Source organism: Protopterus annectens, chromosome 4.part0 (assembly GCF_019279795.1).
Source record: "Protopterus annectens isolate FY-2018-M chromosome 4.part0, PAN1.0, whole genome shotgun sequence".
Taxonomy (NCBI): domain Eukaryota; kingdom Metazoa; phylum Chordata; order Ceratodontiformes; family Protopteridae; genus Protopterus; species Protopterus annectens.
In genome coordinates, this window is record NC_056733.1 from 671,995,954 (window position 1) to 672,014,117 (window position 18,164).

General features: G+C 42.2%; 1 protein-coding gene across 1 annotated transcript in view; it reads right to left on the reverse strand.

The window, feature by feature from the left end:
- TCTN1 (tectonic family member 1) overlaps positions 1-18,164 on the reverse strand; it is a 1,166,238-nt gene that overhangs the window by 773,722 nt on the left and 374,352 nt on the right. The window contains exon 6 of the mRNA XM_044068635.1: positions 4,937-5,033. Coding sequence (XP_043924570.1) covers positions 4,937-5,033 — 97 coding nt within the window. The remainder of the gene's footprint in view (positions 1-4,936; positions 5,034-18,164) is intronic.

The window sequence follows — 18,164 nt, forward strand, 5'->3', positions numbered from 1 at the left end:
TCTCAGAACATTTATGAGAGCCATCATCTTTTGGACTGATGCGTTTTTCCCTGTGCTGTGGTTCCCAGATTCTCTGCATCTTGACAACCTGAAAGAGAGCACCCCAAGCAAAATCCCCATCATCTGTGGCCACTGTCTTTACTACTTTGCCCACCAAAACAGTTCTTTCTTCACAAAGTTGAAAAATGGAATTGGGAAGGATAGACAGTCGGAGTGCCGAGCCCAAATTGAGTTGAGAAACCATTGTATCTTTCTCAATTGAAGTCTGGCAAATGGAATTATGACGATAGAAGGGACCATAAAATCCAGAACTCTCAAAATTCTCTTGCAGTAGACGGTCCCTGTTGAAAAAGATCACACGAGTGCTGATAATTAGCCTGTTTCTTTTCTGGAGGAAGAAACATAGTCATGAGTAAACTGTGTGAAATACATCTCAGGAAATCCAGTCTGCAAGTTGGAATAAGAGGCACATTTGCAGGTCCTGGACTGTTTGTTTCTCCTGGATCCTCTAGTGTGACCCCTTTGGAGATCACAATGGCCTAGGATCTTCGCGCTTGTACATTTGACTGACAATACCTGAAAGAACCAAAGATAATTTTATCTGAGAGTGAGGGAGGTATCCACCAGGATGAAACCCAAATTGCAGTAAAAATTCATTGAGAACTGTAAAGCTGTTAGAGTCTTGTGGCTGGATGAAGCTGAGATTAGGTAATCATCTAGAAAAGGAAATATGAATATGCCTTGAAACCTGCAAAAGGCTACATTTGTGCTTTTTGTGAATGTGAATATATTTTAGGTCTAAATTGACCAAAAAGTCTTCAGGGGAAAGAAGACAAAAAACAGTTTGATGAGTAACTTTGGAATGAGCAGAAAAATGTTTAGCTTGGATAATGGGCCTCCAGGGTCCTTCTTTTCTGGGGACCAGAATGTCTTCAATAAATCCTTGACAGGACTAGCTCTATGACTCCCTGCAAGAGCAAATCTGCAATAATTGGAGCCATGAAGTACAAATGGTCTTTTGAGGACAGAGGAATAGCTTACAGGAATGGGGGAATGCCCATTTTAGTTTGTAAGTGTGTTCTGTTATATGTAACACCCAACAGTTAATGGTTATTGATTTCATTGTAGGAAGGCACAAAGAAAGATAACTTGCAATTTTCAGAGGAAAGCCAAAGTGATGAGGGGATAAAGATAGTCAAACTTCTTTTCTAAGGGAACTAGATCATTGAGAACCATTAGATTTATTTTTAGAGTCAGTATGCCACTGCTGTTTTTCAGATTCCTACTGGTCAGGTTTGAAGGCTTTATGAAAAATTGGGCCTGGATTAAAATGATAATTCCTTTGAAATTTAGGAACTAGGGATAAAATTATATGCTTAATACCATACATGGGTTTACTCTGTCTACTTTTTGAAAATGTATCAAACAGAAGTCCATATGCTTTCATATTCTTAGGGAAAGACAGCAACCTTATCCAAGTTTGTCTTCTCATAACTGTCTCAATTGCAGCAGATCTGGATACAGCATTCACTGCGCTGTAGTCATATTTATGTGTGTGTTTAGCTCCTTGACAGGCAGAGTTAAGCATGTCCCTAACATTAGATTTTAAATCAGAGTAAGGAAGATTGACTAAGATTTGCCCCATGTTGTTCAAAACAGATAAAAGGAGCTTGGACACATGGGTTTCACATTTTCTGGCACTAAATGCTAATGTAGCAGAAAGGTACGTCCAAAAGGTATACACATCAAATGCTCTGCTGTCTATCATTAAGGACTGGGTTAGAAGAGGGATAGGTTCTAACACCTTTGTTAGCGTCCAAAGATATAACAGCAAAGTCAGCAGAGGGATTTTATAGGGGCATTTGTACAAACTGGGAATCCTACAAAACCTGTCACGCTTTCTAGGATCTGGAGGTAAAGAGTCTGATGACACAGAAGCAGCAGAAAAAGTATATTCCAGAGCTCCTAGATCAGGAGCACTCCTCCTCTTAACAGAAGCAAAAGTCAAAGAGGAAGAAGCAATCAGACAGAATTGAAAGGACTAAATAGCTTTTTAACAGCCCTAAGCAAAATTAGAACAATCTTCCTTATTTTCTGTCTGACTGGAAGGGGTGGTGGCATGATTGTTTGGTTTTCTGTGTATGTTTCTTTAGCGTGTCCAGGCATATGGTCTTCAGAGTTGAAGTCATATACCTGACCTCCATGAGTGAGCATTCATCATCCTCCCTTACAAGAACCTGGTGGATACCTACCACACTCTCAGATAAAATTATCTTTGGTTCTCTCTCTCGGGTAATGTCAGTCAAATGTACAAGCTCGAAGATCCTAGGATATTGTGATCTCCAAAGGGGTCACACTAGAGGATCCAGGTGAAACAAACAGTCCAGGAGCTGCAAATGTGCCTATGCAGAGTCATCAGTCACAGAATGTGAGAGAGGAAGACATATGGTTATCATCAATCATCTCTCTTGGCACTTTAGACTTATTTTTTTGCCTGAGGTGGATGGTCCATAGCAGAACAGGACAATGGCATAGCTGTCTGGTCCAAGACCTGAAGACATCTACTCTCTACATTAATGCTAAAGGAGTTAAACCTACCTCTAACAGTGTTGGGGGGAGATGACTGACATGATTTAATTTTGTGTTTAGCTCCTAAACAGAGCAAACAGGTACAGTGGAAATCCTTACATGGAATTTGATGCCAATACTCATACTTTCCTTTTCTGTCAGGCATAAGGTTTCTGACAAAATAGGAATGACCTCCAATGGGGTACTAATCTGCCTGAAGACATTGAGTTGAAGCCAACCACTCAAACAGTATACATGATACTAACAAGATTCTGCATAAGCAGACTAGTGGTAAGAATTTCTGAGTCCATGCATTCTACTTTTACTGGCATGTTCGCTTTGTGTTAAGAGACGACACATGGCACATGAGGAAAGTGCCTGAAGCATTATATACTGGCCAGACATACAGCATCCTTTGCAAGATATGTGCTACATGGAATTGCAACTGCAGCAATGATATAATGAAGAAATGCAGAACATCTGATGGTGTGTTAGTTGCCATCAGATCCATCTGAAATGTGGAGTGCAACCTATGCACACTGTCACAGAAACTGGTTGCCAGAACAGCCCATGGCATATACTGCTAGGCTAATACAGATGCTATTTTTTCTTTCCGTTCATCAAAAAATGATGGTGTACAAACTTATTAGAGGCCAAGGCTTGTTGTGCATTTTTTATAGATTTCTCCATTACTCCACCGTGTTTTTTACCCTCATTTGCATTTGCCACTCGGCGCATTACTATAATGCTGCTAATTCCTATATAATTATATCTTTTGCATAAAATACCTACTGTACAGTTTTGTCATGTTGTGCAATGGTACTACCTCTGTCTCTGAATTGGCCCCACCATGTATGTCACCACTCAACGTGAATTTTGCTTAACCCAGTGCAATACTTGTTTAGGAATCTTGACCATATTCTACAGTAGAATGAATATTTAAGAAGTAGGATGGAAAAATCTCAAGGCCACTGTCTACAGAGACAGTATAAGAATAGTTGGAGTAAAAATAAAAATAAAAAGAATAGCTTGTAAAGAGTACTGAAGGAAATCACTTGATGCTGGTTGGAAAAGTAATGACTAGCAAGTTCTGAAAAGTCTTTGATGTTCAGCCTTATCACAGTCCAAAAAAACTGTCATGCTGCAAGAAACACACACACATTTGCTTTATATACACTGAAAGCTCAACAACAGCCTTTACAGATGGCGCAACCTAGAAAGAAGAAAAGAACCCTGGCTTACAAAATATTACAGGATCCATACATTTACAAAGCAAGATTCACTTAAAAAGGCAAGCTTAAACTTCTGTCTCTGTCTCCAACCTATAAGACGGTATAATAAAATATTTCTTGCTTTCAGACACAAGGAAATACACAACATTTTCTAAGTTCAGATTAGAAAAAATATAAAACATTTTAGTATAGTTTCAGTTACTTTTTATTAATGAACAGGCAAACACAACAAAAAAAAAATACAAAAAATATTTTTGACTCCGATCATGACTTTCAACATGCATCTATTTATGTAAGTGTATGATACATTTTTGCAGAGACTTTTTGGTCCCACGCCTGCTTTCCATCAAGCCTTTCCCTACACAACCTTTTTACCATTTTCTCCCTTGTCCTGTCTGTGCAACTCAACAGATGGGCAAGGCAAGAGCCATCCAGAGAGATGTCATACAGGGAACAGTGAAGATATTAGGAGTCCTTTTCAGCATGCTGGCTATTATGGTGTTTGTATTGGCACTAATCCCAGCCCCTGGGCAAGGTGATGAGTTACTCGCATTATTGCTGAGGCCCAAAATGCCTTCCCCTTGTAAGTGTATATCCCTGTACACTTGCGATGAAAGCTACCACCAGGCAGTGGCTTGGTGACCCAAAAGCCTACTCCAGGATCTGCATTTGCATCATCCCCCCTCCTCAAAGTGACTCTAGCAGTGCACTTCCTGCTACACCCTCCCCTCCCCTCTAAATGGGTACAACCATGCTCCCCAACAGCTCCATTAAGTCCTGAAGCCTGCTAAACGATCTTCAGTCACTGTCTCTACATTGTGCCATTAACTCTGAGAATGTGACCGGTGGAAACTAACTAGCAAGGAAGGCAAAAGAATGTTTAGCATAAGACTATTTACAGTTTGGGCTGGTTTTCAGTAGATCCCAATTAAGAGCCTGCCGGGAAGGAACTAAAGTAAAGCTGTGTGGCTGTGTGTGTGTGTGTGTGTGTGTGTGTGTGTGTGTGTGTGTGTGTGTGTGTGTGTGTGTGTGTGTGTGTGCCCGCATGCAAGTAGGAGAGAAAGAGTGTGTGCATGTGAATGGCAGCTTTGGTGTAAGAGCAGTGAGAGACAACAAACTAAGTAATCACAGCTTACCTGCAGGGTTATTGTCTGTGCATTGAGAAGCAGAATGTGGAGCAGGCAATTTCAAATAGTCTCTGTTGTTTAGCGTGGTCTGTACAGGAACGCCATACTAATAAAACACAACACAAAATAAACAATGTACCCAAGTGGTTTTGTGTGTCAAAAAAGCCAATACTGTGACAGCATTTCTGTATTTAACTACACAACTTACTTATATGTGCAGGTTGTTCTAAAATAAAAACCAGTACAATTCTTATTTCCAGCTGTTGCTGAACTCGTATCACTTAGTAAGAAAGGTTATCAAACTATACAAATGCAGTTTTAAACACAGTAACAACTTTGTATTCTAAGACTTAGATGTGTGAGCCCCAGAACAGCCGGACTGAATGCGCAAAAAGCAGACTTATATGTGCCCGAGTATTCCCTTTTCTATGAAGTATGACGACCTTGGAGTTAAGTGTGTGTGTGTGTGTGTGTGTGTGTGTGTGTATGTATGTATATATATATATATATATATATATATATATATATATATATATATATATATATGTGGGTGTGTGTGTGTATATATCAATACATGCATACACATATACAGACACACACACACATATAAATATATATATATATATATATATATATATATATATATATATATATATATTTATTTATATGTGTGTGTGTGTGTGTGTATCAAATAAAATACCTCAAAAGCTGGCAAAGTAAGGAGACTGAGACCAATATTCAAATCAGAAATTCCTTCTTCATTAAAAACTACTTTGATACAAACAATCCACAAGACAGAATCCAAAACAGTCTGTAAAATATGAAAATATTAAGTGCTTTTGTTCGGTAAAATAGTGTTAATCAGTTAAACTTCATCAGAATAATGGTGGAATGAAATAAGAACTAGTGGGAAAAAATGCTACATTCTGGAGGGGTATCTCCTCCCTATCTAATCCAATTAAGGATGCTTCTAACATTAAGGTTCCTATTGAGTCCATGGGGTGTGTCGGCCTGTAATTAACTTGCCATCTCAATTCTTTAACTTCCAGAAGGGGACTGCAGTCGCCAATAGGCAAAGAAACATGATCAAGAACCACAAAATGGAAAGTATTGCACTGTGCATTATTAAAAGCATGTTTCGCTAAAGCATTCTTAATGTCTCGCTTTCTAAGTGCTTGTCTGTGTTCTTTAATACAATCACTTAATTTCCTTGTGGTTTTGTTCACATAAAACGCTTTGCAACAGTCACATACTGCAAGGTAAACTATATTCATAGAGTTGCACTTAAAAGCTTCTTGAAACCGAATCTCTAGTTTGGGATTTTGTAAAGAGAACGCATCCCCTTGAGCAATGAAAGGGCAGCACACACACTTGCCACAGCAGAAGATACCTGTACCCTGGGAAGGGAAACTGGTAAGCGAAGGGGTATTCTTTTCAAAAGCTGACTTCAGGGACACAGTCTTTCTATAGCAAAAGCTAGGACTGGGACCCAAGATTCTTTCCAAATCTGGGCTATTGTTAATAATTCCACAGTTCCTGGACAATATCTCTCTAATAGTCCCTCCATTAAGCGAGATGGGAAGTGGGAATCTGGAATAGTCATTCGAGGAACCTGTGGGTTTAGGGCTGAAACCAGATTTAAGGATTTGTGGCTATTTGTTTTCCCTGTGAACAATAACATCAGTGAGGATGTCATTAACCAATTTTTCTGAGTAATGTTTTTCTAAAAATAACCATTTAAGAAATTGTCTTTCTTTAAGAAAAATATCATCCTCACACACAATCTTGCTAAGTCGCACAAACTGCCCTTTACTATATTCCTCTTCATAAAAGGTGGATGTTGGCTATATAAGTCTCAGGATCCCTGGCTAAACTAACGTCAAAGAAATTAACATAATTCCCTTTACCCGATATGGTAAAATCTAAGAAACTGATACTCTGGTTAACCCTGTCAAGAAAATTATCCATCTTTAATTTTGCCCCTTCTTCAATGAAAAAAAATATCATCAATGTAACGCTTGTATACCCTGACACACTGAAAACCTTCAATCTTGCATAATGTGTCTGCTTCCCAAGAGCTTAGCACTAAGTTAGCATAAGCGGGAGCCATTTTGGCTCCCACTGCCACCCCTTCAGGTTGTTGATAAATAACACCGTTAAAAGAGAAAAAAATTATTAACCAGAACTAGCTCCAGTAAAGTAACCAAAGTAATCTGCTCTAAAGGGAGGGGTGCTGGTGTGTTTGGTCAGGTAAATTCAACACATACTCTAAACCTTCCACATGTGGGATGCTAGGGTAAAGAGTTACAACATCAAGTGTGACCAGTATGCATTGTCCTTCAGTGGGTGGGCATTTAAAGATTTAATTTAAAAACTCTCAATAGTCTTTAAGATAGAATGTGATTTTTGAATCAAAGGGTTCAGAAAAAAATCCAAGAGAGCTGAAATAAATTCTGTCTTAGTTTTTCTAGATGCTACAATATGCCTGAGGGGGGACCTATTAGGTCTTTGTGAGTCTTTGGGATCCCAAACATTCTGCCTTCCTGTGGAAATTTCACTTCCATAAACTCCCTTTCTTCCTCTGAGATTAAACCTTCTCAATACAGTCTGTTAAGAGTATTGTCAATGGAAAGACAGCTCTGGTAAATGTCTTCTGGTGAAACTACTTTATATTTAACTTTGCTAGAAAGGATAGTTTCCATTTTATTATTACAACTGCTAGTATGCATAACTATGCACGCTCCTTTGTCAGCTTTTATAATCCTAATATCAGAATCTCTACTTAAACTATCTAAAGCTTTCTTTTCTTCTTTAGTCAAGTTAAACCACTTGTACTGTGTTTTGTTACTTAGAGCTGACCTGATTTCCCTTTCACAAACTCTGGAAAAGATATTCAAAGTAGGGTTGAGTGGGGGATTAAAAGTGCTCCTTCTTTTCAAAGGAGGGGGTTGGCCTTCATCTGAATCTGAATCTTCACTGTCGCTGGCAGGAGACCTACTGAAAGTTTCATGTAATCCAAAATGTGCAGGGGAACACCATTTTCATTAACCTGCAAAAATCTAATAGCACAGAACTACATCAACATTGAAAATTTCATTACCAACATTAAAGTCATTGTTTTTTAACCCTTGTTTAAGGTTAAGCTTCATGCAATACAGTTTCAGGTCAAGAATAACATTTGTTAACGGAGCCCTCTGAGAGCGAATAAAATTAAGACCTTTAAGCAAAATATTCTTGCTGTGTGTGTGTCCAAAGACGTATCAGTTAAACTGAAAATGTCTTGAGTGTGCAAGGCACAAGACGTGCTGGAACCAATTAATACAGTCTCTGACCTCGAGCGCTGTCCCTGCCTTTCACTCTCCCTCTGCCTCTTCCTTCTCCTCTGCGAAAATTCGTGGAAACCTCCCTGTTCATTGGACTCTGCAATAAAAAAATGTTCTCCAATAAAAGCTGAGTTAGGCTCGTTGTTATTGGCTCTACTTTGAGGTGGGTTACGTGGTGGAAGAGGATGTGTGTGTGTGTGTGTGTGTGTGTGTGTGTGTGTGTGTGTGTGTGTGTGTGTGTGTGTGTGTGTGTGTGTGTATATATATATATATATATATATATATATATATATATATATATGTGTGTGTGTGTGTGTGTGTGTCTATTAGACATGATCAAAACTGCAGAAAGCCGAGACCATATGTTCGACTTCCACAATTTCGAACATGTCAAAAAAAAAAAAAAAAAAAACACAACAGTAACTCACTTTCTAAGTGTTAGCAGGGGGGCTATGCCCCCTGCACCCCCCGTAACTTTAATATACCAGCTCCAAGATCGCACTACAATGCGGAAATGGAAATCTTTCCATTCCGCACTGCACGGAGATGTCTGTTACACATGATCAGGATTTGAAAAGTCGAACATATGGTCTCGGCTATATGGGTTTCGACTTTGTGGCATTTCGACCATGTATAGGGAACCCCTCTCTCTCTCTCTCTATATATATATATATATATATATATATATATATATATATATATATATACATATATAAAATATATATATATATATATATATATATGACTTTCCTGCCAAGGAGTGTATCATATAACTGATTTGTTTACAGTTAATAGCATTGTCCAGAGTCTCCTTTTTCTATTTAATTAAACCTTTCATTTAGTGCCTCACTACTTTTTTTCCACAGTGATAAACACTTCTGTAGTGTTTTCTGCCAAAAATGGTGTAGCTAGTAGCTGTAGTATAGTCCATTTTCAGGTTTGCTGTCTCTGGGCCTGGCTGGTTACTTGCAGTGGCTGTTTGTTCTGAGCACATGTTCTAGGCCATACTGGATTAGCAGAAGCCATTCTTCACTTTAGTGGGAGGATTGTGTTGATTGGCCACTGGCTGGTAAAGATTGGCTGGTCTAGGGCTTGGAGTAAGTTAGTGTCTCACTGCTGTTTTTCTGTTGTGATAAACATTTCTGTAGTGTTTTCTGTCTAAAATAGTGTAGCTAGTAGCTGTAGCATAGTTTCTTACCCTCCCTCCCTATTGCTTTCTTGTTCTTAATCTTGGTGACTTTGCAGTTGCCCATTCCTACTGTAAATTTGATCTGGGACACTCCTCCCAGTCCAGTTTCATTAGCTCATTTTACCTAATACAGAGGGAACATCTGGGAAGTCCAATCCCCTTAGTTTCTTAACCTTGAATTATCTTCTGTTCCTCCTTTCCACTTTAGTAACAAAAAAAAACTTTATTCAGCTGATTTAACACTGTGTTTCTTCCTTCTACTATATTACTTCATCTTACTTTTTTCTGCTACTTGTTTTCTAAAGTATTCAATTGCATCTTTTCTGCTGCATTTATTACTGCTTCTTTTAAGCCTGTTTAAATTGTAAGTGTTACTCTAAAGCCTTTTAGTTTTGCTTTAAACATTTGGGCATTAGGCCTACCCCTTAGCTCTCCCTAGCCTCTCTCTCCCTCAGATTCTGACAAATATGGATGGACAAAGTACAGTTGTGTACACTTATCATAAATGTATATGTTCAGGTGTATTCACTGTTTCAGTCATCACATTTCAGTTATCCCTGCCAGAGTAGCCCTCAGCCAAGCTGAATACCAGAGACTTAGCATTTCTGTGTCGGTTGTTGTCGCTTGAGGACTGATGTCAAGTCATCAGTGGTATAAAGGAATGCAGCCAATGCCATTACATCTGTTTTTCTTGCCCTAACCTGTCAGGAGCCCTCAAAGTAGGAGGCCAAGATCTGGTGGAAGAACCCCACCAGTGGAAAATAAATACCAATATGTCCCTTGTAAGGAAAGGAGAACAACAAGGAAGAGAGGCAACAAAAAGAAAAAGGGGGATGGAGGGAGGGAAACCAGGACTGCAACAGTGAAGAAACTCAAACATCTACATTTATCGTAAGTGTACACAACTGTACTATGTTCTTTGTGTTTCACTGTTGCAGTCATCACATTTGGGTAGATTCCCAAAGCTGAAGAAATGGTTGGAGATAGTCAAGGAAGCTAAGGGCTGGTTAGGATGCCCTGCAAGACTGCAGAGGCAAACCTGCTCTAGATTTGGAGAAGAGAAGCAGGTGGTAATGCTTGGTAAATGTGTGAAAAATGTCCAGGTGGCAGCCTCCAGGATGTCCCTGGTGGGGACCGCTCTGAGGAAAGCTGCAGAGGTGGAAGCTGCTCTGGTGGAGTGTGTCCTGACCCCCTTTGGGGACACTTGCCATGCTGTTTATAGCAGAAATGGATGCAGCATACTATCCATTTGGAAATGGTTTGCTTGGAGATGGCTTTGCCTTCTGCCTCCTGAAGCAAAGCTAACAAGCAATTGATCAGACTTTCTGAAGGGTTTAGTCCTGTCCAAATAGTATCTGAGCTGTCTGTGCACATCTAGAGAGTGCAGAATCCTTTCCCCCTTGTTTTGGGGGTTAGGAAAGAAGGTAGGAAAATGAATGGATTGGTTGAGAGCCACACTGGACACCACCTTGGGCATGAAGGATGGGTTAGTTCTGAGGGATACCCTGTCTGCATGGAAGATGATGAAGGGTTCCCACCGCCATGAGTGCTTGCAGCTCAGAGGCTCTTCTGGCTAAAGTGATAGCCGGGGGAAGGCTGTCTTCCAGGAGAGAAATTTTAGCTCTGCAGAAGAAGCTAGTTTGAAAGGAGGCAGGGTGAGCTTTTCCAAGACAAAGTTAAGGTCCCAAGCTGGTGTTGGTGCCCTTCTGGGGGGCCTCAAGTTGCTCCTCTGAGGAACTGTTTAATCAGAGGAAGTGAGAAAAGAGGCTGCTCAGTGGGAAATGAGCAGAAATAGCAGCGGCATAAATTTTTATAGGGGAGAAAGAGAGACCACTGTGTAGTAGGTCAGCTAAGTAATCCAGGAAGAGAGGGATGGAGGGCTGTGCCATATTGCCCCCCCCCCCCTAGCCTGGATCCAGGTGAAGTACCTTTTCCATTTATCTGCATAAGACTTGCTGGTGCTAGGGCATCTGGCCTCTCGGATAACATCCAGAACCGGTCTACTGAGGATGGCAGATTGGTTAGGGGTTAGGGAATAAGCCAAGCTGCCAAATTGAGTGTCTACAATTGGGGGTGCATGAATTCCCCTTTCCTCTGGGTTAGGAGGTTTGGAATCTGAGGAAGATTCCATGGAGGCAGCAGGGACAGGCTGCACAGCAAGGGGTACCAGGGCTGTCTGGGCCAGTTTGGAGCTATGAGAATGATCCTTGTTTTTTTCCTCCCTTATTTTGAGCAGTACCCTGGGGATGAGAGGTAGGGGAGGAAAGGCATAGACTGAGAGGTTTACCCAGGGGAAGGACAGGGCATCCACTTTCCAAGCCATGCAGTGATGCTCTCTGGTACCAAGCTGTTGTTGGTGCCCTTCTGGGGGGGCCTCAAGTTGCTAGCCCTTCTGAGGAACTGTTTAATCAGAGGATGTTAGAAAAGAGGCTGCTCAGTGGGAAAATGAGCAGAAATAGCAGAGGCATGAATTTTTACATGGGAGAAAGAGAGACTCACTGTGTAGTAGGTCAGCTAAAGGAGTGGCTTGGCTTCCCCTAATCAGCATGATAAGGTCTCCTGCCATTTTAAGTATTTGAGACTAAGGCAAGGGAGCAGGCGCCTGAGAATGGGTAGTTGGTTTCTTGGGTGAGCTGATGGTTGATGTGGGAGGCAAATAGGTTGACCTCTGGGGTTGACCTCCGGGGTTCCTCATTTCTGAGTTATTAGGAAGAAGGTACTTCTGTTTAGCTGCCACTCGTGTGGATCCAAAAGCTTTCTACTTAATTAGTCTGCCAGGGAGTTGAGAGAGCCTAGTAGGTATTTTGCTAACAGGTATAGTTGCATGCAAGAGGCTGTGAGCCAAAGGGTCATGGCCAGCCTGCACAGCGGGTAGGAGTGAGTCCCTCCCTGTTGTTGATGTACCACATCACAGTGATGTTTGTCTGTTTTGATCAGGAGAACCCCAGGAGAGAGAGAAGGGGTTTGAAAGCTATCAATGCCTGCTGCACAGCCATCATCTCTTTTTGACTGATGTGCAGGGGGATTTGCTGTGGGCTCCATTGGCCCTGTATGCACCTGCTGTCCAGGTGTGCACCCCAAGCGTAGTCTGATGCTTCTGTGGTGAGGGTCTGGGTGGCAGCGAGTGGGAAGAAGGGCAGTCCCTTGTTGTGGGAGCAGGCTGTTGCCCACCAAATGATTTCCTTCCTCAGGCAAGGAATAATAGATAGAAGAGTTTCCAGATCTTGAGAGTGTTGACACCAAAGGCTCTTTAGGTACCATTGAAGGTTCCTTATATGCAGTCTGGCATATGGAATGAGGAGTATGCAAGATGCCATCAACCCCAGGGCTTGTAGGATTTTCCTTGCAGAAAGCTGGGGCCTGGTGGCCAGTTGAGAGAAGTAAGCTGACAGGAAAATTTGTTTTTCTGGTATAAGGCATGCCATCTGGGATGCTGTATCCAGACTTGCTCCCAGGAAGATTATCCTTTGGGTGGGTACCTGTTTGGATTACTTTTCATGTATTGTGCACCCTAGGGAAGTTAGTAGGTTCTTTACAAAGGCCAGGTCTTTGAGCAGCTTTTCCTGGTTGTCTGCCTGAATAAGGCAGTCGTCTAAGTAGGGGTAAATTTGAATATTTCTTTGTCTGCAAAAGGCAATGGCCAGAGCCAGGCATTTTGTGAAAACTCTGGGAGGAGTAGATAAGCCAAAGAGAAGTGCAGAAAACTGAAAGTGTTGAGATCCTGCCCTGAAGTGGAGATATTTTCTGCATGACTCCCAAATAGGAATGTGGAGGTAGGCCTCTTTTAGGTCCAGGATGGCTAGCCAAGCGTCCTTGGAGAGCATGGGTAGCAGCTGCTGGAGGGTGAGCATTTTGAATTTTGGGATCACCAGGAAGGTGTTTATAATGGATAGTGTGAGGATGGGGCGCCAGGTGCCCTCTTTTCTGGGCACCACAAAAAGTCTGGAGTAGAAGTCTTGGCCTATCTGCTCTGCAGGAAGGTGCTCTACTTCCCCCAAGCAGAGCAGGGAATGGATTTGCTTTTGAGCCTCTGCCCACTGATTTGCTGGTAGATCTGGAAACCCTTTTGGGGTTGGAAGGGTGTGGAAGGAGAATTTGTACCCCTGAGACACAATGTTCAGAACCCACTGGTCCTTGGTAACGGTGGACCAGGTGCTTAAGTGAAAGGAGAGTTTTCCTCCTAGGGGTATGTGAAGGTGGGCAGAAGCGAGTTTGGGAGGAGGCGAGTCATTCATTGCGAATTCGTACCATAAGGGGGTGGCTTAGAACTCCCTGGTTTTGAAGTGGAGGTAGTCCACTGCTTAGATCTCTGCAACCCCTGGAGTTGCTGTCGGGGGGGGGGGGTGTCTGTTTCCACAGGGCCTAGGCTGGGCCTGTTTACTCAAAGCAGGAAAGGACCAGTGCTTGTAGGGAAAATGCCTGCTGAACCTAGGGGGCTGGACCTTTAAGAAATCTTTAACTGTCTGCATAGATTTTGCTTTTTCTTCCATCTTTTTTTAAGACCTCTTCTGCTTTAGTGCCAAATAAGTTATCTTTGTGCAAGGATGCATCCAACAATTTTGATTTGACATGGTCTGGCACGGGTTGTTTCTTAAGCCATGCATGTCTTCTAATGTCAAATCCAATGACTGCTGCCCTGCAAGAAGCTTCTAGAGCATCAAAACCACAGTGCAAAGTGCGTTTACTCACTTGACTTGCAGAATGCATTAAGTCTTCTAAGTCTTTAGATTCTGCCCATGCAGAAAAAGACATTTTTTGTTTAAGGAGTTCCAAGGTATGTTGCTGATATTTAAGCATATGAAACTGACAGTTTAGTTCCCTGATCGCAAGAGTAGCTGAGGTGTATACTTTTTTACCCCATCTGTCCAGTGCTCGGGAATCCCTGTCTGAAGGGGTGGCTTTGCTTCCTCTAATCAGCATGATAAGGTCCTTCTGCCATTTTAAGACTGAGGCAAGGGAGCAGGCGCCTGAGAATGGGTAGTCGGTTTCTTGGGTGTGGTTCAACCCCTAAGCCTAAGGAATTTGGGTGTTTTCGAAAGAACAGTAGTCGCGAAAGAAGGCGTCGATTTAAGTCGGGATTCAGTGTTATTTTTCAAATAATAATAATGATTCAGTGTTCCGAAGGACTTCCTCAGAAGCTGTTGCCTGCACAGCGGCTCCGGACCCACCCAAGGTAGCGACAACTGCAGGATCCTTAGACGAAGAAGAGTTCTGCAGCATACCAGACTCCAAAAGGGTCTTGGTAGTGGCCTCCGAATTAACTGAAGTGGCCATCAGGGGCTGCAAAAGTACCTCTCTGAGTTCCGGAGGACTGACGACCAGCTTATCGGAAGTGTCATCAGAAGGTTTGGTCCTGTGCGGTCTGTCTCTGTCTTTACCTTTATGCTTTTTCAGAAGATCTGCTGTTGGATGGCTTACCAAAGTCATATCGGAATTTAAGGACTGTAAATATAAATATCTGGTTACAATAAGGGCCAGAGGCGACAACTTGGAACGTTGTGGTCTGGGCCTAGACAAGTGACCCAGTAAGAGTGGAAGGCCCAGTGTGGTATTTGCTTTCCACAGGCAAGACAATTATTAACTTTTTCTGACATCAGTTAGTGCAAGAAAAAAGGATCTCCAATGGGGTACTTAGTTTTCGAAGACTTCAACTTCAGTTCGGAAATGAAAACTCAGGTAGCGACTGACCGGCAGTCATGCAAACTGCTTCTGCTTCAGGCTCCATGGCAAGAAAGACTGATGTAATGGCATCGGCTGCCTTCCTTTATACCATTGATGACCTGACATCAGTCCTCAAGTGACAGCAACTGACACAGAAATACTAAGTCTCTGGTATTCAGGCCGGCCGAGGGCTACCCTGGCAGGGATAACCCAAATGTGATAACTGCAACAGTGAAACACAAAGAACGTTTTCCTACAGTTTCTCCTGTCAGCCTGGTTGACATGGGCATCCTGAGACAGTGTAGCAACTGCCTCATGTACACTGACAACCATCTACTACTACCACCTAGGAACACAATTTGTGAGAGATGCAATTACATTAACAACCTAGAGTCTAAGTTCTCGCTCACAAGCCAGTATTATCTGGCACTGAGAAGGTTGTCAACGCAATCACTACATCTCAAACAACACCCACAACTAGACAACACACACCCACAAATGCGGAGGTTCTCAACAAAAATAAACCCAAACAAAGGAGACCTTAGAGGCAAAAACACATGCAAACTCCACAACTCTTCACACCACATACCACGCATAGTCCACATATCTGTGTTTTGCAACCACTAAGGCCTAAGCATAAACCCACCATATTAGTCATAGGAGACTCCATTGTGAGACACACAGATATGCTTCTCACCAGGCTGGATAAGGAGAAAGTCACCGTTAGTTGTTTGCCAGGTGCTAGAATCCACCATATCACACACGCACTCAAGTCTCTCAATAACAGGTACTGTTATGACTCTGTTGTAGTCCATGTTGGCGTGAACGACGTACCTCTCTGGACTATATGAACAGAGACATGATTGAGATCACAATGCGTGTCCCAGGCAGGTATATCCCTATCCTTAATCAGCATTCTACTGTCACCCACAATGATACCTCAATACAAACAAAAAGTGAATGACTTTAACAACTGGCCTAGTTTCTGATGTCATTCCAGGGGGGATCCAGTACCTGACAGCCTGGGAAGATATGATCAACAGACCCCAGCGCTTTACTAGAAATGGCCTGCATCTGTCTCACTTAGGCTTCAAGCTTTTAGCAAAGGTCCTTGCCTCCCCCAAAGCGCCTTTTTGGGAAAAATCATGAGGTCGAGACTACCAACATAAAAATTTCAACAAAACGCAAATTAAAGATTATGCTTCTAAAAGCTAGGAGTCTAAACATGAAACTGCACTCACTGCAAGAATTCTTAACCCTGGAAGATGATGCCATTTGTGCAGTCACAGAAACCTGGTTCAAAGCTGCTGAGAGCAACCCAGTCTCACCTCGTTACTCATCCTATCATACATTCAGACCCCAAGCGATGGGCACTAAGCCAAAGGAGGTGCAGTTTCAATATATATTAAAGACAGATGCACTTCCAGGCTGGTCAAACAGTATGACGCACAGGCGACACTCCAGGTGTAGTTAACCGTTGACAAGACCCCTTTTCAAATCATAGCTAGCTACAGGCCCCCAACTTTCACTCAAAATGCCCACTCCACCTATCTGGACCTCTTTGAATCTATCAAGATTCAACCCTTTACCCTGACCCTGGGTGACTTTAACTATCCAACCATAGAATGGAAAAACTATTCATGCCAGAACACAAATGACCAGAGATTCCTCGATTTTATCAATGCAAATGCCTTGGAACAGCTAGTCGATACCTCCACAAGAGGTGATAATATCTTGGACTTGGTATAAACCAGCATGAGTAACCACTGCAGCACCCTTACAGTATCATCCTCCCTGGTAAGATCTGACCATAAAGCGGTCAATTTCAAAGTCACCATATCCCCTGACTCCCCTGTAGCTAGGGTCAGCTGATTACAACCTCCTGAGGGATGGTATAAACAGCTTCACAGCTCCCTCCTCCTCTTTAGAAACTGGCACCAATGTCCAAATATACACCAAAGTACAATACGAGTATTTATACAGATGCATGGAATCAGGAATACCCGACAGAACAAAATCATCCTCCGCAAGGAAGAGTAAACTTGCCTGGTGAGCATCTGCAATAAATAAACTATATAACAAAAGGAAAAATTACTGTCCAGAACCAAGAAGGAGCAGATGCCCAACTGGAAGCAATCTATCCTTAGCCTGAACAAGCAAATAAGAGCACTAGTGAAATCTCTAAAACCAACTTTGAATCCGAATTGGCCATGTCCACTACAGACAATCATAAGGCCTTCTTCGCATATGTATGCACTCTCAAAGGAAGCACCCAGATCTGTTCAGAACTGGTGGTCAAGGACACCACATGCACAAATGCTGTAGATATAGCCAATCAACTGGCAGACAGATTCAGTGAAAACTTCACCCCACTGTCCCCCATCAGTAAATCAGGACATCCCCAGTACCTGTCCCCCTCCCCATATCTCTAGGGAACAAGTAATCACTGGTCTCTCAAAGACAAAAAATACAGCCTCCATGGGACCGGATAACATCCCAGACTGCATCCTACATGAACTGGCAGCAGCATTAGGCACCTTATTCAACCAAAGCCTGAGTACTGGCTTTGTCACAGCAGAGTAGAGGACAGCCAATGTCATCCCTTTACACAAAGGTGGACTGTCTACCGATCCAGGAAATTACAGACCCATCAGTCTAACTAGCCTGATCTGCAAGGCCATGGAATGGATTATCATGGACCTCATTAACAGGGACATGGCAAAGTACAGTTGTGTACACTTAACCATAAATGTAGATGTTCAAGTGTATTCGCTGTTGCAGTCATTACATTTGGGTTATCTGCTTGCAGGTAGCCCTGAGTCGGCCTGATTAACAAAGTCTTGGGTCCAGCGTCGGTTGCTGTCCCTTCTTCCATGACGTCAGGTCATCAGGGGTATAAACCATGCAACCAACGCCATTACATCAGTTTTTTTTGCCCCAAATGTCAGGTGCCCCCCTAATGGGAAGCAATTAAATATAAAAGTACAATGATATACCTCCAACAAAAAAGCAAATACACCAAAAAGGCTTTTAAGCATAGTAAAGGAAAGTAGAGGTATAGTCA